At 44.0% G+C, this 24,396-nt stretch overlaps 1 protein-coding gene across 11 annotated transcripts in view; it reads right to left on the reverse strand.

Moving 5' to 3' along the window:
- PKHD1 (PKHD1 ciliary IPT domain containing fibrocystin/polyductin) overlaps positions 1-24,396 on the reverse strand; it is an 800,857-nt gene that overhangs the window by 24,841 nt on the left and 751,620 nt on the right. For all 11 annotated transcript variants that reach the window (XM_033936724.1, XM_033936722.1, XM_033936718.1 and 8 more), the window contains one exon: positions 9,799-9,954. In XM_033936724.1, coding sequence (XP_033792615.1) covers positions 9,799-9,954 — 156 coding nt within the window. The remainder of the gene's footprint in view (positions 1-9,798; positions 9,955-24,396) is intronic.

The following is a 24,396-nucleotide window of genomic DNA, read 5'->3' on the forward strand; positions in this document are numbered from 1 at the left end:
ATATGCTGGATCTGGTGTAGACAAAAGAGAAAAGATAGAAGGGTTAGCGAAGTACAGGGGTGATAGGGACAAAGAATGCTGATGTTGAAGGGTAAGGAGACAGAGATGCTAGACAAGGGGGATGGATGGAGAGGAGAGAGATGGCAGAGCAAGGAGGGAGGGGGGGGAAATTGCCAGGAAAGAAAGGGAAACATACAGAGATCAAAATACAAATACTGAGGAAGTATAAATCAAAATCGTGAAAATACAAACTTACTTCCAATAATACACTGTAGTAAGCACACACCACTGTATTAAGCATACAAGCTGTATGTTATGCCGTGCCTCAGAGACCGAGTCATCCAGCAAAATTTACTAGAGCCATTCTTCGGTCAGAGTCTCGATCATTGGCAACTGGCATGTGCTAACTGCACTAAATATTTTTTTGTTTTTTGTTTTTACGAACTTTTTTTATAAATTTGTTCTTTTAAAACATCATAAATATCTGAACTCTTTAGTGTAAATGTCATAAATATAAAAAATCTTTAATAAGATAGTAAATTCCAAAAAAGCACTTATCTGAGTAGGTTGTCAGCACTGTTTTAAACCAAACAGGGCCACCGTTTCACCTGGTATGGCTTCATCAGGGGAAAACGTAGACAGTGCCTAAAACAAAGAATAATATGTTAAATTTAGTGATATATTGACTAAAATGAAAGTCAAAATTCAATTCAATATTGCATATAATATTCAGTGTTTAACAAAGCAACTTACGGAATACGGAAAAGACCTAGCTCCTAGGCATGTATTTCTCCAAAATGGCGACGGACATTAAGAACGCCAAGCCATTTAAATTGCCCAATACGGGCCAGCTGGTACTTATGTCACTCACGTGACAAACGTGGGTAACCTGATACCTATTGAAAGGTTACGCTTACCTTTTAATAGGTATCAGGTTACCCACGTTTGTCACGTGAGTGACATAAGTACCAGCTGGCCCGTATTGGGCAATTTAAATGGCTTGGCGTTCTTAATGTCCGTCGCCATTTTGGAGAAATACATGCCTAGGAGCTAGGTCTTTTCCGTATTCCGTAAGTTGCTTTGTTAAATACTGAATATTATATGCAATATTGAATTGAATTTTGACTTTCATTTTAGTCAATATATCACTAAATTTAACATATTATTCTTTGTTTTAGGCACTGTCTACGTTTTCCCCTGATGAAGCCATACCAGGTGAAACGGTGGCCCTGTTGGGTTTAAAACAGTGCTGACAACCTACTCAGATAAGTGCTTTTTTGGAATTTATGCACTATCTTATTAAAGATTTTTTATATTTATGACATTTACACTAAAGAGTTCAGATATTTATGATGTTTTAAAAGAACAAATTTATAAAAAAAGTTCGTAAAAACAAAAAACAAAAAAATATTTAGTGCAGTTAGCACATGCCAGTTGCCAATGATCGAGACTCTGACCGAAGAATGGCTCTAGTAAATTTTGCTGGATGACTCGGTCTCTGAGGCACGGCATAACATACAGCTTGTATGCTCAATACAGTGGTGTGTGCTTACCACAGTGTATTATTGGAAGTAAGTTTGTATAAACATACAGAGATGCCAGACATAAGAACATAAGAATTGCCGCTGCTAGGTCAGACCAGTGGTCCATCATGCCCAGCAGTCCGCTCACGCGGCGGCTCTTAGGTCAAAGACCAGTGCTCTAAATGAGTCCAGCCTCACCTGCGTACGTTCCAGTTTAGCAAGAACTTTGTCTTGAATCCCTGGAGGGTGTTTTCCCCTATAACAGTTTTCTATCACTCTCTGGGTGAAGAAAAACTTCTTACGTTTGTATGGAATCTATCCCCTTTTAAATTTAGAGAGTGCCCTCTCGTTCTCCCTACCTTGGAGAGGGTGAACAACCTGTTTTTATCTACTAAGTCTATTCCCTTCAGTATTTTGAATGTTTCGATCATGTCCCCTCTCAGTCTCCTCTTTTCAAGGGAGAAGAGGCCCAGTTTCTCTAATCTCTCACTGTACGGCAACTCTTCCAGCCCCTTAACCATTTTAGTCACTCTTCTTTGGACCGTGTCCTTCTTCATGTACGGCAACCAGTACTGGTCGCAGATGAGGGCGCACCATGGCCGGGTACAGCGGAATGATAACCTTCTCCGATATGTTCATGATCCCCTTCTTTATCATTCCTAGCATTCTGTTCGCCCTTTTTGCTGTCACCGCGCATTGCGTAGACGGCTTCATCGACTTGTCGATCAGAACTCCCAAGTTTCATTCCTGGGAGGTCTCTCCAAGTACCTCCCTGGACATCCTGTATTCATATTTTGTTACTGACATGCATCACTTTACACTTATCCAAGTTGAACCTCATTTGTCATGTTGATGTCCATTTCTCGAGCTTGATTATGTCACATTGCAGATCTTTGTAATCCCCCCTAAGTCTTCACTATTCTGAATAACTTCGTATCATCTGCAAATTTAATCACCTCACTTGTCATACCAATGTCCAGATCATTTATAAAGATGTTGAAGAGCACAGGTCCAAGCACCAAGCCCTGCGGTACCCCACTGGTGAACATGGGATGGAGTGGGAGGGAAAGTAACTGAGATACCAGACCTGGAGGGAGGAAAGGAGAGAAGAGAGATGAAAAACCATGGGGGGTGGGGGTGGGGGTGGTAAGGAAGAAGGAAGTGAGAGATGAAAAGGAAGGAGACAGCCAGACCATAGGATAGGGAAAGGAGGAAAGGAGATGAGAGGAAAGACATGCCAGAGCAATAGGGAGGGGGGACAGGAAAGGGAGAGATAAAAATGAAGAGAGGAGTGAAGCTGCAATGAATTATGTAAAAAGGAGAGGGAGCACAGGCTGGATGGAAGGGGAAGAGGGTAGACAGTTTATGGAAGGTGCATAGAAAGAGGGCAGATGCCATATGGAAGGTGGAAGAGGGCTGATAGTATATGGAAGGGAGAGTGAAAAGGCAGATTCTGGATAGAAGAGAGAGAGAGAGAGAGAGGGGGGCCAGACACTGGATGGAAGTGAGTGAAGAAAATATTGGGAAAGTAGAAACCAGAATAGAAACATAGAAACATAGAAGATGACGGCAGAAAAGGGCTTCAGCCCATCAAGTCTGCCCACTCTGCTTACCCACCCCCTGTCTATGCCCTAATGACCCAATTTCCTTATCTTGACCCTCGTAGGGATCCCACATGGGTATCCCATTTATTCTTAAAGTCTGGCACGCTGTCTGCCTGGATCACCTGCACTGGAAGCTTGTTCCAATGATCAACCACTCTCTGTGAAGAAATACTTTCTGGTGTCGCCATGAAATTTTCCGCCCCTGAGTTTGAGCGGGTGCCCTCTTGTGGCCGAGGGTCCCTTGAAAAAGAAAATATCATCTTCCACTTCGACATGTCCCGTGAGGTACTTAAATGTTTCGATCATGTCTCCCCTCTCCCTACGTTCCTCAAGAGTGTAGAGCTGCAATTTGTTCAGTCTCTCTTCGTACGAGAGACCCTTGAGCCCCGAGATCATCCTGGTGGCCGTCCGTTGAACCGATTCAATTCTGCGCACATCTTTACTGTAATGTGGCCTCCAGAATTGCACACAGTACTCCAGATGAGGTCTCACCATGGCCCTGTACAACGGCATTATGACTTCAGGCTTTCGGCTGACGAAACTTCTATTGATGCAACCCAATATCTGCCTTGCCTTAGATGAAGCCTTCTCCACTTGATTGGCAGTTTTCATGTCTGCACTGATGATTACTCCTAAATCTCGTTCTGCTGAAGTCCTAGTTAAAGTTTCTCCGTTCAAGAAGAACGTCCTGCATGGATTTCCACTTCCGAGGTGCATGACCTTACATTTCTTAGCATTGAAGCCTAGCTGCCAGGTTGAGGACCAACTTTCCAATGTAAGCAGGTCCTTCGCCATATAATTCTGTAAACTGCATTCACTTACTATATTACATAGTTTGGCGTCATCGGCGAATAGTGTTATTTTACCTTGAAGCCTTTGAGTCAGATCCCCTATGAATATGTTGAAAAGGAGTGGACCCAGGACCGAGCCCTGCGGCACTCCACTGGTCACCTCCGATGTTTTAGAGAGGGTACCATTAACCACCACCCTCTGAAGTCTGCCACTCAGCCAATCATTGACCCATGCAGTTAGTGTCTCTCCTAACCCCATCGATTCCATCTTGCTTAGCAGCCTGCGGTGTGGGACACTGTCAAAAGCTTTACTGAAGTCCAGGTACACGACGTCCAAAGACTCTCCCAAGTCCAACTTTCTTGTTACCCAGTCAAAGAAGCTGATGAGATTGGATTGGCAGGACCTACCCTTGGTGAATCCATGCTGACTGGGATCAACAAAGGTAAAAAATCAACAAAGGTAAAAAAAATTTTGCTTTAGGACAAAGTAATATTGTAGCTATTTTGATAAACATTTATATAGAGGAGGGGGTGTTAAAAATGATTGGCACTGGGTATCATATATACTGCACACACTTGATCTACTGGTGAGTGCATATAGCTCAGTTAGTGGGAGGTTTGGGCGGGGTCATGGGTCCTCAATTTTGTCTTCGCAAATATGGTAACCCTAGAAAAATGAAACATAGAAACATAGAAATAGACGGCAGATAAGGGCCACGGCCCATCTAGCCTGCCCTCCCCAATGACCCTCCCCTACCTTTCTGTGTGAATCGATCCCACGTGTCTATCCCATTTGGCCTTAAATCAGGCACGCTGTGGCCTCAATAACCTGAAGTGGAAGACTATTTCAGCGATCAACCACCCTTTCAGTGAAAAAGAATTTCCTGGTGTCCCCGTGCAGTTTCCCGCCCCTGATTTTCCACGGATGCCCCCTTGTTGCCGCGGGACCCTTGAAAAAGAAGATATCTTCTTCCACCTCGATGCGGCCCATGAGATACTTGAATGTCTCGATCATGTCACCCCTCTCTCTGCGTTCCTCGAGTGAGTACAGCTGCAACTTATCCAGCCGTTCCTCGTACAGGAGATCCTTGAGTCCCGAGACCATCCGGGTGGCCATTCTCTGGACCGACTCCAGTCCCAGCACATCCTTACGGTAATGCGGCCTCCAGAATTGCACACAGTATTCCAGGTGGGGGCCTCACCATGGATCTATACAATGACATAATGACTTCAGCTTACGGCTGATGAAACTCCTGCGTATGCAACCTATGATTTGCCTTGCCTTGGATGAAGCTTGCTCCACTTGATTGGCAGTCTTCATGTTCTCACTGACGATCACCCCTAAGTCTCGACCTGCTTCAGTTCCTGTTAGGATCTCGTCATTAAGGGTGTAAGTCTTGCATGGATTTTGGCTGCCTAGGTGCATGACTTTGCATTTTTTGGCATTGAAGCTGAGTTGCCAGGACCTAGACCAGCGCTCCAGTAGGAGTAGGTCGTGCATCGTGTTGTCGGACATTGAATTTATGTCTGTTGTGCTTTTGCCCACTATATTGCTTAGTTTGGCGTCATCGGCGAATAATGTTATTTTACCTCGCAGCCCTTCTGCCAAGTCTCTTATAAAGATGTTGAATAGGATCAGGCCCAGGGCCGAGCCCTGCGGCACTCCACTGATTACCTCCGTCATTTCGGAGGGGGTGCCGTTCACCACTAACCTCTGAAGCCTACCTCCAAGCCAGTTCCCAACCCATTTCGTCAATGTGTCACCCAATCCTATAGAACTCATCTTGCTCAGCAACCTGCGGTGTGGTACGCTATCGAATGCTTTACTGAAGTCCAGGTATACGATGTCCAGGGACTCCCCAACATCCAGCTTCCTCGTCACCCAGACAAAGAAGCTGATCAGGTTGGATTGGCAGGATCTCCCCTTAGTAAATCCATGTTGACGGGGATTCCGTAGATTCTCCTCGTTCAGGATCATATCCAATTGGCGTTTGATTAGAGTTTCCATTAGTTTGCACACTATTGATGTGAGACTCACCGGTCTGTAGTTTGCTGTCTCCATCTTGGAGCCTTTCTTGGAGTGGAATAACGTTAGCCGTCTTCCAGTCCAACGGGACGTTACCCGTACTAAGGGAGAGATTGAAGAGCGCGGATAGCGGTTCCGCCAAGACATCACACAACTTCCTGAGCACCCTGGGGTGCAGGTTGTCAGGCCCCATTGCCTTGTTAACCTTAAGCTTTGACAGCTCGCAGCAGACACCGCTGGGTGTAAACTCGAAATTACTAAACGGGTCATCTGCGTCAACCCTTGTCTGTAGCTGAGGGCCGAGTCCTGGCGCCTCGCGGGTGAAGACTAAGCAGAAGTATTCATTTAACAGTTGGGCTTTTTCCGAGTCCGCTTCTACATAGTCTCCGTCTGGTTTTCAGGTATAAGAAGTTGATTTAGCTAGGTCTAATTTTGGGAGTTATCAGGGACTTGGAATGCACTGAGAAAGACTGTTGAAATACCAGACTATAACTGTGGAGGGGTCGTACTGCAGTCAAGAGGTTTCCTGATCAACAGGCCCAACATCCTAGAGCATCATGCCATCATGGCAGGAGGAACACAAAGTTGTGACTGTTGAAGTACTCCATTTCCTAAGGCACTCTCTCTGTAGCAAAGGGATTCTGAGTGAAACAGAGGCTGAGGGAAGAGTTATGGAATGTAAAAGGGAGAACACAGCTGAAATTAAAACTGATACAAAGATAACTGCAACACATTGGTCAGACATTTTTAAGGAAGCTTAGCCAGCCAATAGGCTACAAGAACAAACCAAGACTCAAAGTTGCTAAGGTACTGTCTCTATAGGTACTGCTCCCACCTCCCCCTGCAGCCCATTGGTCAGGCATTCCTAAAGAACCTTAGCCATCCAATAAGCTGTGAGGAAAAGCCAACCTGAAAGTTAATGTCTCATAAGCAATTGGTCCTATTTCCTCTGCAGCTTATTGACTGGCTAAAGAAATCTCTGAGGAATGGACTAACAGCACACAACACAGAGGAGCTGCCAAGCTCTGTACAATGCCCCCCCCCCCCTCCCACACACACACACACACACACACACACACACACTCTGGTGGTCTAGTGGTCTAGTGACAGGCAGGCCGGCCTAGTGGCAGGCAGGCAGGCCCCAGACCTCCCCAGTACCTTAAATCATCCCCCATAGCCCCACATGCCCCCAGTACCTTAAATCATCCCCCATATATCTTAAATCATCCCCCACGCCCCCACATGCCTCCCAGTACCTTAAATCATCCCCCCATACCTTATAACCAGTACTTTTTTAAATCATCCCCCTGTACCTTTAATCATCCCCCCTCGGTACCTTTTTTAATTCCTCCCATCTTTCCCAGCCGGTAGCACACAAGCCAGAAGTTCACAGATCAGGAGCAAGTTCTCCGTGCTCCTGCCTGGGCCTGCGCCGATCTCCGAATGGCTGCAGTCAGTTCTCACGAGAACTGACTGCAGCCATTCGGAGATCGGCGTGGGCCCAAGCAGGAGCGCGGAGGGCTTGCTCTTGATCTCTGTGCTTCTGGCCAGGAAAAATCACTAGACCACCAGGTACGACGGCAGCGAGCGGGCGAGTAGGATTAAAGTTGCAGCAGTGGTGTTTTTTTTTTTTATATGTGGCGGCGGCAGGGGGGTTACAAATATGTGGCAGTGGCAGGGGGGTTAAAATATGCAGCGGCGGCCGGGGGTGTTTAAAATATGCAGCGGCAGCGGGCTTAAATTTGTATCTTCGCTTCATAAGACGCACTCACATTTCCACCCCCTTTTTGGGGGTGGAAAAAGTGTGTCTTATAGAGCAAAAAATACAGTAAGTGGTTGAGGGATGGGCTGAAGAAACAAACAGATAAGGACAGGGAGAGGAACTGCATGGAATTCAAAACTGCATGGAATTCAAAACAGCAGGGGGGCTGATAGAGGGTTCTCAGAAGAGGGAATCAGGTTGGAGAAAATAAGTACTAAGGGGTAAGGAAAAGGATGAAAATGGCAAGAGAGATGAGACTATTTTCATTTACAGTTTTAGGACAGCTCCTTCACAGAACTGAGTCCAAGAAATCATTAGAAATGTGCACCCCAATACCTACACAAGATAACCCAAACAACCACGGAGAGGGTGGTAGATGCGTGATACAGTCTCCCGGAAGAGGTGGTGGAAACAGAGACTGTGTCTAAATTCAAGAGGGCCTGGGATAGGCACGTGAGATCTCTCAGAGAGAGAACGAGATAATGGTTACTGTGGATGGGCAAACTAGATGGGCCATTTGGCCTTTATATGCTATCATGTTTCTATGTAATCCCATCTTTCCTGAGCAAAGCTCGGTCTTCCAGGTATTATGCTTTAAAAGAAAAACTTAAAGCTGTGTGTTAATGGTTGGAGGCATGCCCAGCATGTCCTTGACAATTACCACACTGAAAAGTTCATTAGTGCACTTAAACTTTGACTCAATTAGCACTAAGGCATTTGGCACCTGCTAACCCACACTAACAGCAAAAATGACAGGGCAAGGTAAGTAACACACTCTAACTCAGTGGTCTCAAACTCAAACCCTTTGCAGGGCCACATTTTGGATTTGTAGGTACTTGGAGGGCTCAGAAAAAAATAGTTAATGTCTTAATAAAGAAATGACAATTTTGCATGAGGTAAAACTCTTTATAGTTTTTAAATCTTTCCTTTTGGCTAAGTCTTAATAATAATATTGTCATTTATAGCTAAAGAGACATATGATCAAGAAACTGTTTTATTTTACTTTTGTGATTATGATAAACATAGCGAGGGCCTCAAAACAGAACCTGGCGGGCCACATATGGCCCCCGGGCCGCCAGTTTGAGACCACTGCTCTAACTGTACTATGCAGTCTCCTCCCATTCTCTGAATAACATGCAAAATTTTCCCCATCACCTTACCACCCCATTTTCTTGAAGAGTGACAGCCACAACAGCAATTCTTCTTTATAAGTAACTGTTTTGTGAGGCCTGACTGCCATTATACAGTGATATATCCTGTAGTTCATCTTTCTTCCTTTCGTATCAGTTTCTTGTCACCATATAATGTTTATTATGTACAACGGATGTGTGAAGCAAACTCTCAAAAATGTCCACAAATCAACAAAACCATTTGCAAAAGGACCCAAAAAGAGACATTTTTTTTTATTTTTTACATGAACATCCCTGTACATGATTGTAGCAGGTTTCCAGGTCTCACTTTGTCTGTGTAGAAAGAACTGGCGTTTCAGCCATCATGCTGTGGCTTTCTTTAGGGTCAATTGCAGAAGCCTAAAAGAACATATATCCCTGTACAGTACTCCCCCGAAATTTGCAGGGGTTACGTTCCAGGAGAAGGCAGCCGGAGTGCCAGAGAGTGAAGGAAATCACTCGCTGTATGCTCTGACCGCCTCTTCCTGTACTAAAGTCGGGCCTCACCAATCAGGAGTTGCTTTGACAACAGCTCCTGATTGGTAAGGCCTGACTTTAGTACAGGAAGGCGGTCGGAGCACACAGCGAGTGATTTCCTTCACTCGACGGCGCTCCGGCTGCCCTCTCCTGCCCGGTCATTCGCAGTCAGAAAATACCACAAATGACCGGGACCACGAACCGTCGACTGCAAATTTGCGGGGAAGCATAATGAAACATTTTTCTAGCTGTACACCTCTGTTAGAGATCATTTTCTCTGCGTTAGAGTTAATGAAGGGTTTGTTTTATATGTGGATTCAAGAGATGTGATTTGCTTATCTCACACTTTGGTTTATGCTTTTATTCATTAAGAAGTACTACTGTGATTAGAGGTAAAAATAATAGTTCAAAGAGAGGTGTCATTCTGGTATGTACTATATACTTACTGACTTTATTCTTTTTCTTACACCAGTAAAATCCTAAGCCCAAAGTGAACACAGAGGCAACTGAACTCAGGACCGCAACAAGTATGGTGCTTAATTTTTCTTGTATATGGAATGGGAAAATATTGAATGGCCTGGATTGTGCAGAAAACATGGCATCTGAAATAGAAATGGAAAATAAAATTGCATAATTAAAAGACAATGGAAAATATTTAATAGAGTACACAGAGCACACTGACTAATTAGCATAAGCATTGATTTAAGACAAAAAGTCATTATTGAACTAAAATGTGCAGCTCCTAGAGTAAAAAATTATTTTGCACCACATTCTGTTTTGAACAACCTGGTACTCATGAAGATGAGAATTATAAAACTGTTCTCAAAGTCAAAACACAGACTATGCCATGCTTGTCAAGGGATTTTTTTTAAGCACCGGAATCTGCTTTGCACACAAATTGATACCAAAGCTGAGGAGCATCCATATAGTTATCCATATGGATATCCATATGGAACAGACTAGGATGGGCCTGCAATATAGATGCTTCTTCCCCATAGATGTCCACAAAGTTAGACATCTAGATTTAGACCTGGTACCTAGGATGTCTATTTATCAGAAAAGTGCTCTGAATGAGTGACACTCCACTGAAGGGATTAAAGGAGGACATCCCTTTAATTCCCCAGTGGTTGATATCACCCCAAAACTAAGGGCTCCTTTTTACTAAAGTGCATTAGCGTTTTTAGCGCATGCAGGAGATTACCATGCGCTATACCACGCGTTATGCTTCTAGAATAATAACTTTATTTTCTATACCGTCATAGTTAAAGTGACATCTAGGCGGATCACATAGAAAGAAGGCTGGACAATCAGTGAATTACAAAATGCAAGAAGAAAGATGTTACATAATAAATTGTAGAAACATGGGGAAAGAATACATGAGAGAAGAAAGATGTTACATAATACATTTTGAGTTATAAGGGGAAAGAATACATGAGAGAGGTCATCTGATTAGGCAAGGAATTTGTCAAATAGAGCGTTTTTAATTGATTTTCGGAATGTGTTGTAGGTCTGTCTGGCTTTATTTATGTGGTTTCCCAGCCAGGATTGCTGTCTGTTTGCTTGGAACGTGAAGGTTCTGTCTAGAAAGGATTTGTATTTGCAGCCTGTGATCTTTGGGCATGCAAAGATGTTTTTGTTTCTGGTTGTTCGTGTGGAGTTGTGTAGAGTGAAGTGTGTTTGCAGGTAGGAAGGTACTAGGTCCCAGACTTGTTTGAAACAGATACATTCAAATTTGAACAGTATTCGCGCCTCCACTGGTAGCCAGTGCAATTTTTTGTAATAGGAGCTAATGTGGTCTTTTTTTCTCAGTCCGAAGATCAAGCGAACTGCAGTGTTTTGCACAAATCTTAATTTTTTTTTGTTTTGGGATACCCAGGTAGGCGATGTTGCAGTAATCTAGGGTAGATAGGATCAGCGACTGCACCAGTAATCTAAAGGATGTTGTGTCGAAGTATTTTTAATAGTCCTTAGCTTCCACAGCGTGTAAAAGCATTTCTTCACCAGTAGGTTTGTGTGGTCAGCCATGGTTAAGTGAATATCTAGAGTGATACCCAGTATTTTTATGGTTTTGGAGATTGGATATTCATGGCCGTTTATTTTTAACGATGTTTTCTTTTTTTTGTCGTTGGGGCTTGCCAAAAAGACTTTTCTTTTCTCTGTGTTTAGTTTTAGTTTGAAGCTGGTGGTCCATTTTTCGATTTCTATCATTGTGTGTGAGAGGTTATCTATAGTTTCATATGTGATGTCATTTAAGGGGATTAGGATGGATATATCATCTGCGTATATATAGTAGTGCTGCCTGATTCACGATTCGAATTGATTCACCGATTCATTTCGGGTGAATCGATTCGAATCGATTTACCCCGCTAAAAAATCGGCCTCCCGATTCATTGACTGACCCTCCCCACTCGCCCTCTAAAGCAGAAGCGAAAGCGCTGCCTTTTGCTGGCCTGCCGCTCCTGCTTTAAAGGGTGAGTGGGGAGGGTCAGTCGGGAAGTGGCTTACCCGCTGCTGTGCTCTCCGTCTTCCCCCTGGCCTCCAGAATCAATCTCCCTAGCTTCAGCAGCCTGCAATAAAATCGCTGGCGCTAGCGATCTTTGCAAGCTGCTGAACTGCTTCGGAGCGTCTTCTCTCTGCCGCAGTCCCGCCCCTTCTCTGACATCTTATTGCAGGCTGCTGAAGTTAGGGAGATTGATTCTGGAGGTCAGGGGGGACAGCAGGCCTTCCGGAGGGGAGGTGTAATCCTTCAGAGGGGGGGTGCAGCCTTCCGGGGCAGGGGGGTACAGGCATTTAGAGGAGGTAGGCAGGCAGGCCTTCAAAGGGGGGTGGGACAGGCAGGCAGGCTTTTGGGGGGGGGGGATGCAGGCCTTCAAAGAGGGGACAGGCAGGCAGGCCTTTGGGGGGGATGCAGACCTTCAAAGGGGGGACAGGCCTTCAGGGGGGACAAGCAGGCAGGCCTTTGGGGGATGCAGGCCTTCAAGGTGGGGGACAGGCCTTCAGGGGAGACAGGCAGGCCTTTGGGGGGATGCAGGCCTTCAAAGGGGGGAGACAGACAGACAGGCCTTCAGGGAGGACAGGCAGGCAGGCAGGTCTTTGGGGGGATGTAGGCTTTCGAGGGGGGTACAGGCCTTCACGGGGAGGTGCAGGCCTTCAAAGGAGGGGGGCAGACCAGGGGAGGGGGCCCTGGTCTAGAAGTACACAGAGGGAGGGAGGGAAGGGGGGGTTCAAAAAGACATGCATATGACGGACTTTGGGGTGAAGAAATAATGGGTCTGAAAATAGAGGAAGAGAGATGATGGACAATGGGATTTAGGGAGGGAAGGAACAGAAAGGGAGAGAAGTTGGACACAAGGGATGGTGTGGAGGGGGGGGAACAGAGATACTGGATAGGAGGGTAGTTGTGAAAAGAAAGGGAGAGATGGTGGACCATGGGTGGTGGGGAAGGAGAGAGAGATGCTCGATGAAAGGGTAGTTAAGAAAAGATGGATCTGTGTATGGAGAAGAAAAAAAAGAAAGATGCCAGACCTCCAGAGGAGGGAAGTGAAACAGAAGGGGAGGACAGGGATGGCAGATGGATGGTTAGAACGGAGAAAGAAGAAAGAAGGAGACCCTGGCAAGCAAGTTATCAGAAAACAACCAGAGCCTGGGACCAACAAGATTTGAATGACCAGACAACAAAAGGTAGAAACACTAATTATATTTTCCCTTTTGTGATTACAATATGTCAGATTTGAAACGTGTATCCTGCCAGAGCTGGTGTTAGACCGCAAATGTGAGCTAGGATTTAAGAGAGAGAGGAAAAGTCTTTTTTGTTTGTTTATTTTGTTTACACCACAGCGCCAGTGTGGTTAGGAGAAGGCAAAGCGGGTGAAGAGGCCATAAAATAAACCCACCAGGATGTTTGATAAAAACATCCAATTGGGCAGGAAAATCGAATCGAATCAAAAAACCAATTCAGTAGGCTGAATCGAATAGAATCAAAAAATTTTTTCCTGAATCGGGCAGCACTAATATATAGTGCTTTAAGTTTAATTTTTGTAGTAGGTGACCTAAGGATGCGAGGTAGATGTTGAATAATGTGGGTGATAGAGGGGAGCCTTGAGGTACCCCTGAAGGGTTTTTCCATGGATTGGAGTAATTTCTGTTGCTGGTTACTTGGTAGGATCTGTTTGTTAGGAATTCTTGGAACCATTCCATTACCTTTCCCGAGATTCCTATTGCGTCAAGGCACAGTAGCATGATTTCGTGGTCTACTAGGTCGAACGCACTGCTGAGGTCTAGTTGCAGAATCAATGCGCTTTTGCCTTTGCTGAAAAAATCATAGAGCTGGTTTAGTATGGAAGCTATGACGGTTTCTATGCTGTATCCTTTCCTGAAGCCTGATTGGTGTTCACTGAGGGTGTTAAATTTTCTAGGTAGTCTGTTAGTTGTAGGTTGACCAATCCTTCCTGTAGCTTTGTGAAAAGGGGAATGCTTGCTATGGGTCTGTAATTGGATGTTAGTGCTGTTGAGGTTTTTTGGGGATAGGAGTAATCAGTATGTGTCCCATATCCTTGTTTAATGTTCCGTTTGTAAGGGCAGTAGTTAACCACGTGAATAGTTCCATTTTGAAGTCGGGAGGGGGGGGGGGCAACTGTCATGATTTTAGGGGAGCATTCGTCGAGTAGGCAGTTAGATTTGGTGTATTTGTTGAATAAACTTAGGAACTGGTGCCAGTTTGGGAATTCAAAGTGATCCCAATTTAGGTCTGTTCTGGGATCCTGATCATGGGGTTCAAGGTATTGAAGTGTATTGGTTGTGGGTGTGGGTAGAGTAGTTCTTAGGTCAGTGATTTTATTTTTAAAAAAGTTAGCTAGGGTTTGAGTGGATGGAGTGCTCTCATTGTCCTTTTTCAGGATTTGTGTTGTGTCTGTTAACGTTTTTACTAGTTTGAATAATTCTTTACTGTTTATTTTTGTTGAACCAATTTTTTGTGCGTAGTGCTTTGTGCATTTTTCTTTGATCAGATTTTTGTATATTTTCATTTTTTGTTTCCAGTTTGTCTTGTCTATTTCTTTTGTTTTTTGCCAGATTCTTTCCAATTTTCTTAGTTCCTGTTTGTTAGTTAGTATCTTTCTTTTTGTATGTTTGATATGGGGCTATTTGGTCTAAGAGGTCTTTACTGAACTTTTCCCATCTTGTTGGGAATTCCTGTATTTCGTTGGTTGTGGGACGTAGCTCATAGTGAGCCCAGAATTCTGTTGGGTTTATGGTACCACGACTGGTTATTGTTTTTGTGTTTTTACTTTTGTATTTCGGTTGTGAACTCTTTTTTTGCCAACGTAGGTTGAAATTGCCAATATAGTGGTCTGATCAGATGCATTTTTTCTAGGTCCCTGTGTAGTATTGTATTTTTGGATCAAGGGTTTCTTTTTGAGAGAAAGTAACTATGTCTAGTTTGTGTCAAGTTTCAAGTTTCAAGTTTATTAGGATTTTATATACCGCCTATCAAGGTTATCTAAGCGGTTTTACAATCAGGTACTCAAGCATTTTCCCTCTCTGTCCCGGTGGGCTCACAATCTAGCTAACGTACCTGGGGCTATGGAGGATTAAGTGACTTGCCCAGGGTCACAAGTTGCAGCGCGGGGTTTGAATCCACAACCCCAGGGTGCTGAGGCTGTAGATCCAACCACTGCGCCACACACTCCTCCACATGTCCTTTTTCATGGGTTATCTCTGTGTTTGAAATTGGAAAATCGAGTGACATTAGGAAGTTGGCAATTTCGGTTACTTCTGGCTTTCCCTTTTGTTCTAGGTGTATGTTTATGTCCCCCAGAAGCAGATTGTATGATCCTTTTAGAGTATTTACAGTTAGGAATTCAAAGAATTCATCTCTGGCATTTGACCATTTTTTGGGTGGGATATAAAATAGAGTAGTAGTCAGTGATTCTTCTAATTGGGTGTTAGTGATTTTGCAAGTTAGTATTTCTAGGTTTTCTGATATTTTGGAGTCTGTCTTAATGTAGTTAAAGGGTTCTTTTAGTATAATCGCTAGGCCGCCTCCTTTTTTCCAGCTTCTTGATAGTGGGAGTATTTTGTATTCCTGTGGTAGAATTTCTTTCATGATAATGTCTGTGTCAGAGACCATCCATGTTTCTGTTAGAAATAGGAACTCTGGCTTTGTTTGCAATATCCAGTCATTTATTATGTGTGCTTTGTTTCTCATGGAGCGGGTATTTAGATAGTATCCCATAGCTGGTTGGGGTGGGAGTTTCAGAATATATTAACTTTTTTAGGTTTCTGTTTTTGGTCTGGTTCCTGTATGGTGTGCGGGGTTTGCAGTTGGTGTTTATCACTGGGATTTGAAGTGGGCCTTGTTCTGGATAGTTTTTTAGGAGTTGGTGGGACTTTGTTGATTTGGATGGTTTGGCTGGTCTGTGCCAGGAAGGATAGTTGTAAATAGGTTGATGGGATTTGTCTGTGGAGGAGCCGGATCAGAGTTGCTGAACGCTGGCGTTAAGTTCTAGCGTGCGCTATTCCATGTGTTAAAGCCCTAGCGCACCTTAGTAAAAGGAGCCCTAAAACTGACTAGGTATATCAAACTCTATGTCAACTTGAAGAAAAATGGACTTTCATGTTTCTAAACTTGCTCTCATATGAGGGGCCGCTGAAAAATTCTCAGCCCGACCAAGAAGAGAATGATGTGGAGCCATGAAACTTACAAGTTATTTCACGTTTCTTTTGACGCTTTTCATTTCAATGATATGAAATGAAAAGTGTGGAATAACTTGTAAGTTTCATGGCTCTTCATCGTTCTCTTTTTGGTTGGGCTGAGAACTTTTCAGCGGCCCCTCCTAAATATTTACATATGTTACTGACCATGAACATCTACATTGCCATTTCATAATATGGTTGCTCATATACTCTACATGAATACAGGAGATTCTACCTCCTCAAGGTAGAACAAAAGAACACAGAAGAATGCTTAATCTGTTTATTCACTGTTAAGACCCGACATGTGTTTCGGCTGTAAGGCCTGCCTCAGGGGTCTTGTTTCATATACTCTCACATACAGTCAGGAGAAAAAATTAGGACACCCCATGAAATATTCAGTTCTTTCTTAAGAAATGTTCACATATCGATGTTAAATCTTTTTTTTATTTATCTCTGGAAAAGAAAGTGATGTAATTGCAAGTAAACAACAAAGCTTTTCCTTGATTTACTCATGAAACAAAAGTTAGCACAAAAATGTGTATTCTAACTGAGAAATAAATTAGGACACCCCCACATATCCTCCTACGTAAAGTGGCTCAAATCACACACAGGTTTATCATATCAGGTGTGCAAGATTAGAACATCGTTGTTCAGCCCATCATGATGCCAACCTCAAAATGGCTGCTATGAGTTCTAGCAGCAGCCTTGTCTAGGCACTGGCATTCATTTTTTAGGATTGCACAGCTGCTAACACAAAACTGGTTAAGTGCAATATTAAGTGCACTTAACCAGCTATGGGTTACCGCATAAAGATAGGACTGACTTTTTATGCAGTCCTATTTATGCAATTCACTTGGCTTGTTACTTTCAGAATATCAGCACTTAACGATCAAGTGCTGTCCCTGGAATGCCCCCAACACAAACTAGTTATTTTCAGTGGCGCTAATAGGTTAAGTGTCACTAAAAATAACTGGTTAACCCCAAAGAGGTGATTTAACTGGCCAAGAGCCATTTCTGGCTGGTTATATCGCATTGAATTTTGAGCCCATAGAAAATAATCATACTCCCTCTCCTGAATGCATTCTCTGTTTGCATCTGGTTTCAGCTTAAGGGTGGAAAGCCAAAGATACATAGCACTCTGATCTTATGAGAGCAAAACACAGTTCCTGGCTGAAATTCTGGCTGAAATATTCAAAATGATTCTAGCATATATAATCAAGGTTTCAATGTTTTATTAAAATTTGATTTAATCGCTTATCTAATTTCTAAGCGAGTTTACAATATATATATAAAAAAGAGCATGAACATAATAAAAATGCCATTAACAATATCATTAATACTTACAAAAAGAAAACAATCTATCTTCCTCCAATGTATAACTGCTCTCTCTGCTTCCTGATGCTTCCTAGGCCTGGCAATTCTTCTTCATCCTTCCCTTCTGATACTGCCAATTGCTTTAGAGTCTAAGTGACCACAGGCCCAACTTTAGCTCTTGATCCTCACAACTGCTCTTTCTTGTGCAGATGAAATTTAATGCGGACAAATGCAAAGTGATGCATTTTGGGAAGAATTTCCCAAATCACAGTTACCAGATGCTAGGGCCTACCTTAGGAGTCAGTGCCCATGAAAAAGATCTGGGTGTCATTGTAGACAATAGGCTGAAACCTTCTGCCCAATGTGCAGTGGTGGCCAAGAAAGCAAACAAGATGCTAGGAATTATTAGAAAAGGGATGGTTAACAAGACTAAGAATGTTATAATGCATCTGTATCGCTCCATACTTGGACCTCACCTGGAGTATTGCGTTCAATTCTAGTCTCCTTATCTCAAGAAAGATATAGCAGAACTAGAAAAGGTTCAAAGAAGAGCGACCAAGATTATAAAGGGGATGGAACTCCTTTCGTTTGAGGAAAGGCTAAAAAGGTTAGGGATCTTCAGCTTAGAAAACAGATGGCTGGGGGACTTCTGGCGGAAGCATGGAGCTGTAAGCAGTAATCACTTACAGCTCCATGACACCTGAAACAGATCTGCACATTATTGGCAAAGTTATTCCTCGCTCCTTCACTATATACGTATATTGAGTCCATAACTATATTATAGGCTACCGGACAGATCTGCAGGGCTTATGGCTGCTAAAATCATGAGAAAGGAGCAGAAAAAGCCCAAATCTGCTGAATCCAAGATGGCGGACCAGGCGATTTCACCTTCGATGTCTCCCAGTTCTGTATGGATGTCTGAAGAGATGGCAGAGATCCAAGCTGCTTTGGAGGTTACCATCAGAGATAAGCTATAACGTATCCTGGATAAGCTGGACAATTTAGATCAGTGCTTCACCTCTTTGACATCGGATGGGCGTGACGCTTAACAACGCATCAGTAATGCGGAGGATGCTGTACAGCAGATTACTCAGGAGCAGGCAACTCAAGCCACTACCCTCGCTGGTCTTAAGGCGAAGATCAAGGACTTGGAAAATAGGTCCTACTGCAATAATCTGCATTTCATGGAACTATCAGAGGCAGTGGATGATAAATCTCCTGGTGCCTTCTTGGAGCGTAGACTGACAAAAACTTTGTATCTATCTACAGTGGTGGGGCCCCATCGTATTAAATGTGCACACAGATTGGACCCAAGGAGGGAACGTCAGGGAAAACCGCGAGTGGCGATCTGCCACCTTTTCAATTATCACAAAGTTGAGATCCTGCAGTCACTGAGACAGGGTGGTAAACTCCTGCATGAGAATAAACAGATTCTCTGCTTTCAAGATTATTCGGTGGAAGTGTCTCAGGCTTGAAGGCACTTTTCCCCCCTGAGTTCCTGCTTGGTGCAGTGGCAGATATCCTTTGCTCTGCTTTATCCAGCATGACTCAAGGTGATCGATCAGGGGAGACCGCATCATTTTGATTCCTTGGATCAGGCGCAGAAATTTGTGGATGACCATCTGCTGGAGGGAGCGGCATGAACACACTTTGAGCCTCTTTGCCCCAGCATGGACTGGTTTAGTGATTGGAGAACTTTTGGGACTGGCTTTCTGCAGTCCTAGAGTGTGGAGAACAGCACTACAGAAACTTTCCCTGCTTTCCCTCTTTCTCTGGATGTAGCTTTCCCTTCTCTTTCTTATTCTTTCTAGGTATGGGTTGGGTACAATCTGCTCCAGCTCTATACTGTTGTAAGTTGGTTTGTGTAGGGGTGGTGTGCATGGTTCTGGGTGCATTGGCTGGGAGGACAGAGGGTGCGTTGGTATGGATGGTGGTGTGGATTGTTCATCGGGTTCTCCTGTTTTCCTGTTTTTTCTCTCTTGGGCTGCTAATGGGGTGGGTTTCTGGGAGTTTCAACTGATGGGATGCCTGGTGAGGGGGCTTGGGTGTCTGGTTGTCTCTGTGGAGGGTGTATTAGCTTCCTGGAAGTGGTGCCATTTATGGTGCAGGGTTTCACAGGGGGAATGGAGGGAAGGGCCACAGGGGGGGTGCTGTGGGTCTTGTTGTTGGTAGATTGGGTAAGGGGAGGGGAGGAGGTTTGGGGTGGGGTTTTCCCATGGACACAGGGATCGGCAACCTGGGTGGTAGGACTGGGTCTAGGGGGTGCTGGCTGGGACACCCTCTGGCCATAACTGTGGTATTATTTTTCTTTTTCTGTTCACAAGAAGGAGTTCCACCTTAGTAATAGACTTTAAATTAGCATCCTGGAATGTGGGAGGTGTATATTCTCCTATTAAACGCTCTAAGATTCTACAGTTGTTGAACCACACTCAGACCACCATAGCTTTTCTGTAGGAAACCAGATTAACATCTGCGGAACACACCAAATTACGTACATGGTGGGTGGGCTGCCATTTTGAGGCTCCTGCTGTTCATAAAAAGGGGTGTGTGGCAATCGTCTCTTGGCCTTTGGGGAGGTGCCCATGATTGCAAGTGGGGATTTCAATGAAGTAATGGACCCTCAGCTGGATCGCTCCTCTAGGGTGGGAAGAGAAACATTTAAGACCATTACGGTCCCCGTTCTGCTTTTCACCAACTTAAACCTAGTGAATGGATGGCGAGTGCTGAACCCATTGGAACAGGACTATTCCCACCTCTCCCGGGCACATGCCACCCTTTACCGCATTGACCTCCTTTTGATCTGTCATCCTCTGCTCCCAGAGGTGAGCGGGGTGGAAATGGGATCTATTGAGATTTTATGATTGAAGTCTACAAAATCCTGAGTGGAGTGGAGTAGAACAGGTACAAGTAGATTGATTTTTCACTCCGTCAAAAATTACAAAGACTACGGGACACTCGTTGAAGTTACAAGGAAATACTTTTAAAACCAATAGAAGAAAATATTTTTTCACTCATAGAATAGTTAAGCTCTGGAACGCGTTGCCAGAAGTTGTGGTAAGAGTGGATAGCATAGCTGGTTTTAAGAAAGGTTTGGACAATTTACTGGAGGAAAAATCCATAGTCTGTTATCGAAACAGACATGAGGGAAGCTACTGCATGCCCTGGATCGGTAGCATGGAATGTTGCTACTTTTTGGATTTTGGCCAGATACTAGTGACCTGGATTGGCCACCGTGGGCTTGATGGACCATTGGTCTGACCCAATAAAACTATTTCTTATGTTCTTAACTCATTAGTGAAACAAGAAGCTCTATGGGATGGAGTATACAGGTCAGATAAAATGTTTCTAGATATGTGGCTCATATTTGAGCTAGATTCTGAGTGAAGAAGTGGAAAACACAGAAGCAGCAGCCATAACTAAAACCTGAATAACCTATACTCAGTATATTTCATTGATACTGAGAGGCATCAAAACAGTTTGAACCAAATAAGCACTTGGCCAATTAACTGATGCCAACTGAACAAATATAAGAGGATGATGGTAAATGGTAACAGACAAGAGTACAGGAGATATAGTACCCCTAAGGGCCATGTTGGCTGTAGCATAGTAGAAAGAAATTGCAAATACAGGCAGGGAAAACAAAATAAGTCAGGATAAGAGAAAGGCAGTCAGCCAGAACCCTGAAGACAAAATGCACAATGAAATGAACAAATACTCTGCCATAGACAGAAGGAAAATCCAAGTGACGTGCAGCAGACAGAACAGAAAATATTGTGGTTAAGACATGCCAGAAAAAATAGAGGGACCCTGCAATCAAATATCAAGGCAAAGAAGGTGCAAAGTTGAATATATATGAGGCCATAGGCAAACAAGTGCATTAGGCCACCATCATTCCCTTTCCTTCTTCCAGCTCCTTGATCACCTTTTCCTTGTCTAGCATACCCCTGTTCCCTCTCCTGCTACTTTTTGCCTAGCAGTCCACTATGGAGGAGTTAGTTATGCCTGCTAGGGATGTAGGTCATTTTTAGATATTTTACCTGATTTTCAGACATGTGTTTTCATTTTCATGTGCTTGTTAATAAAAGTTTATGGAAATCAACTTTACACACGTTAATTTGAAGATTGGCATGCATTAAACTGATTTTATATGCACTGATTATTTTAAAGGATTCTATGTACACCGTCTTGAGTAGATTTCTTAAAAAAAAAAAAAGGAGGTAAATAAAACCTAATAATCTCCCAAAGGGTGCTAACAAATACCTACAGCCTTCTATTGTCCTACGTATGTGCGAGTTTGTACTCATTTGGCAATATTGATAATTTTCTGCAGAAGCTTATGGCTCCCATAAATTGGTTAGTCAATATGATGCAACCTCCTCTTTGTCATTTTTGCTGCCCCAGAATAACATAGGGCCACTTTTATATATATTTATTTACTGCACATTGTTTGCACTTTAAAGCACACAGGAGCACCCAGATGATGGTGTGCAGCTGGCACACTCTGCTCAGTGTTTGCTCTTTTCTTTCATAAATTAGATTTATGACTAGAATTTGACTCCTATAATTTTAGCAAAAATTTTTTCCTTCTTCCAGAGTAAAGACAGTAGTGTAGATATTCAAAGCAATTTGAATGACCAGCAAAGGCTCTTAGCCATTTAACTCACTTATGTGGGGTTATCTGGGCATCTTCAGTGATATTTAAAGGACAGTGCTGCTTAATATCCCCTATAACCACCTATGCCAAAACTGGCTTATTTGTGTAGTCTGGGGGCAGAGTAAGGGTGAGGTGGAATAATTTTCAGTCTGCTAACCAATGGAACGACTACATATGAGGGGTTGCTGAAAAGTTCTCAGCCCAACCAAGAAGAGAATGATGTGGAGCCAAGAAATTAAAAGTTATTCCACACTTTTCATTTCATTTCATATCATTGAAACAAAAAGTATCAAGAAAAGTGTGGAATAACTTGTTTCATGCCTCCATATCATTCTCTTCTTGATTGGGCTGAGAACTTTTCAATGGTCCCTCGTAAAGTAAGGACAGAAAAAAAAGGCTGTTTAACTTTATGTAACTGAGCACCGGTCTCAATATTGACAAGTGCCTGGTTAACATCTGGGTCCTGTCCTGAAATGATGCCAAGCCCCCTCCTTCCCTCCCACCCTCTGGAAGAAGATTAAGACCATACCTCTGATCGCCCCTCCCTCTCTTCCACCCACCCTGAAGGATAAAGAATCCCTCCCACTAGAAATCCTAGCAGCCACTTTTATAAGGCAACTGCTAAGGGCAGGAATGAGTGGGTTTCACTCCTGCCCCAATCACTCTCACTGGGCCACAAGAGACTTCTGAGTAGGGGAGATGGATATGAACCTGGGAGGGGAGATCTTGCCTCATTCGGGAAAAAGATGGGATCAGAAGGGGGTATGTACTTTCTTCAAGGGGTGAAAGGGAGATCAGAATCAGGAGAGAACAGGGTACCTGCATCCACTATGCATGTCCCAACCCTTTTTAGCTAGGACCCACAAAAGTGTCTTATATGGGTCCTGGATGAATATTGGCAAAATTTCAAATAAGCTACATGATAAATTAGCTGCAGATATTCTTGCCAATGCCTGGATGGACATGCCTGGCACTGAATATCCATTTTTTTAAAAAATGCTGACTACTGCTGGTTGAATATAATAATAAAACCCTTAGCGTGGCTCTGTGCCTCCGTGCCTCCACATGAACAGTAAAATACAACTCTCCCCTACTTCAAGGAGCCTGCAGCGGTTTCCCCATTGCCCGCCTTCAGCGATTCTGGGGCCATTTGCAATCACCACGGCGGTTACTCCCACCTCCCGCTCTCTCTCCGTCTGCCGAGTAAACCCCTGCCGATATAAAAAATAAAAACAACCGCTGCAGCGGAGGGGGAAGGGGCGCTTCTGGTTGCCGCTGAGCATTGGGGAAGATGACCGCCGCTCTTTGGCATTTGGAAATGAGGACGATCATCATGAGGCATGTCCCTGACTGGGTTTGCTTGCCCAGGAATCCAAGGAGCCGAAGGTAAGAGGGAGGAGAGCTGTGACCAGACATCTTGCCTGCATCTCAGGGATCTGCGCATCCCATCTACCTCCGCAATTGCCCCACCTGGAAAATGCAAAAAAAGCCGAATCCTCCCTCCCAACCGACTGGAAAGGAAATGAAACCCTTGCAGAGCATGGGAGACAGAAAGAAATAAAGACAGGGGGGCAGGGAGAGAGAGACAGACAGGAGGGCAGGGAGAGAGACAGAAAGAAAGAAAGACAGACAGGAGGCCAGAGAGAGAGTGACAGAAAGAAATACAGACAGACAGGGGGGCAGGGAGAGAAACAGAATGAAAGAAAGACACACACAGAAATGATGGGGGGCAGGGACAGAGATAAAGAAAGATAGACACACAGAAAGATATGGGGCAGGGAGAGAGACAGAACGAAAAACAGAAATCCATACAGGGGGCAGGGAGAGAGACTGAAAGAAAGACAGACAGGGGGCATGGAGAGAGACAGAAAGAAAGAAAAACATGTACCTCCGCATGTACCTCCCATGTACCTCCGCAATTGCCCCAGCTGGAAAATGCAAAAAAAGCTGAATCCTCCCTTCCAACCGACTGGAAAGGAAATGAAACCCTTACAGAGCACGGGAGACAGAAAGCAAGAAAGACAGACAGACAGAGGGGCAGGAAGAGAGACTGAAAAAAAAAAGAAAGACAGACAGGGGGTAGGGCGAGAGACAGAAAGAAAGACAGACAGACGAGGAGAGAGACAAAAAGAAAGAAGACAGACAGGGGGCAGGGAGAGAGACAGAAAGAAAGACAGACAGCGGGCAGGGCAAGAGACAGAAAGAAAGAAAGACAGCGGGCAAGGAGAGAGACAAAAAAAAAAGATAGACAGACGGACCAGGGGCAGGGAGAGAGAAAGAAAGAAAGGGGGAGGGAGAGAGAAAGTAAGACAGAAAGAAAGAAAGGGGGCAGGGAGAAAGAAAGAAAGGGGGCAGGGAGAAAGAAAGACAGACAGAAAGAAAG

The sequence above is a fragment of the Geotrypetes seraphini genome, chromosome 3, assembly GCF_902459505.1.
Source record: "Geotrypetes seraphini chromosome 3, aGeoSer1.1, whole genome shotgun sequence".
Taxonomy (NCBI): Eukaryota; Metazoa; Chordata; class Amphibia; order Gymnophiona; family Dermophiidae; genus Geotrypetes; species Geotrypetes seraphini.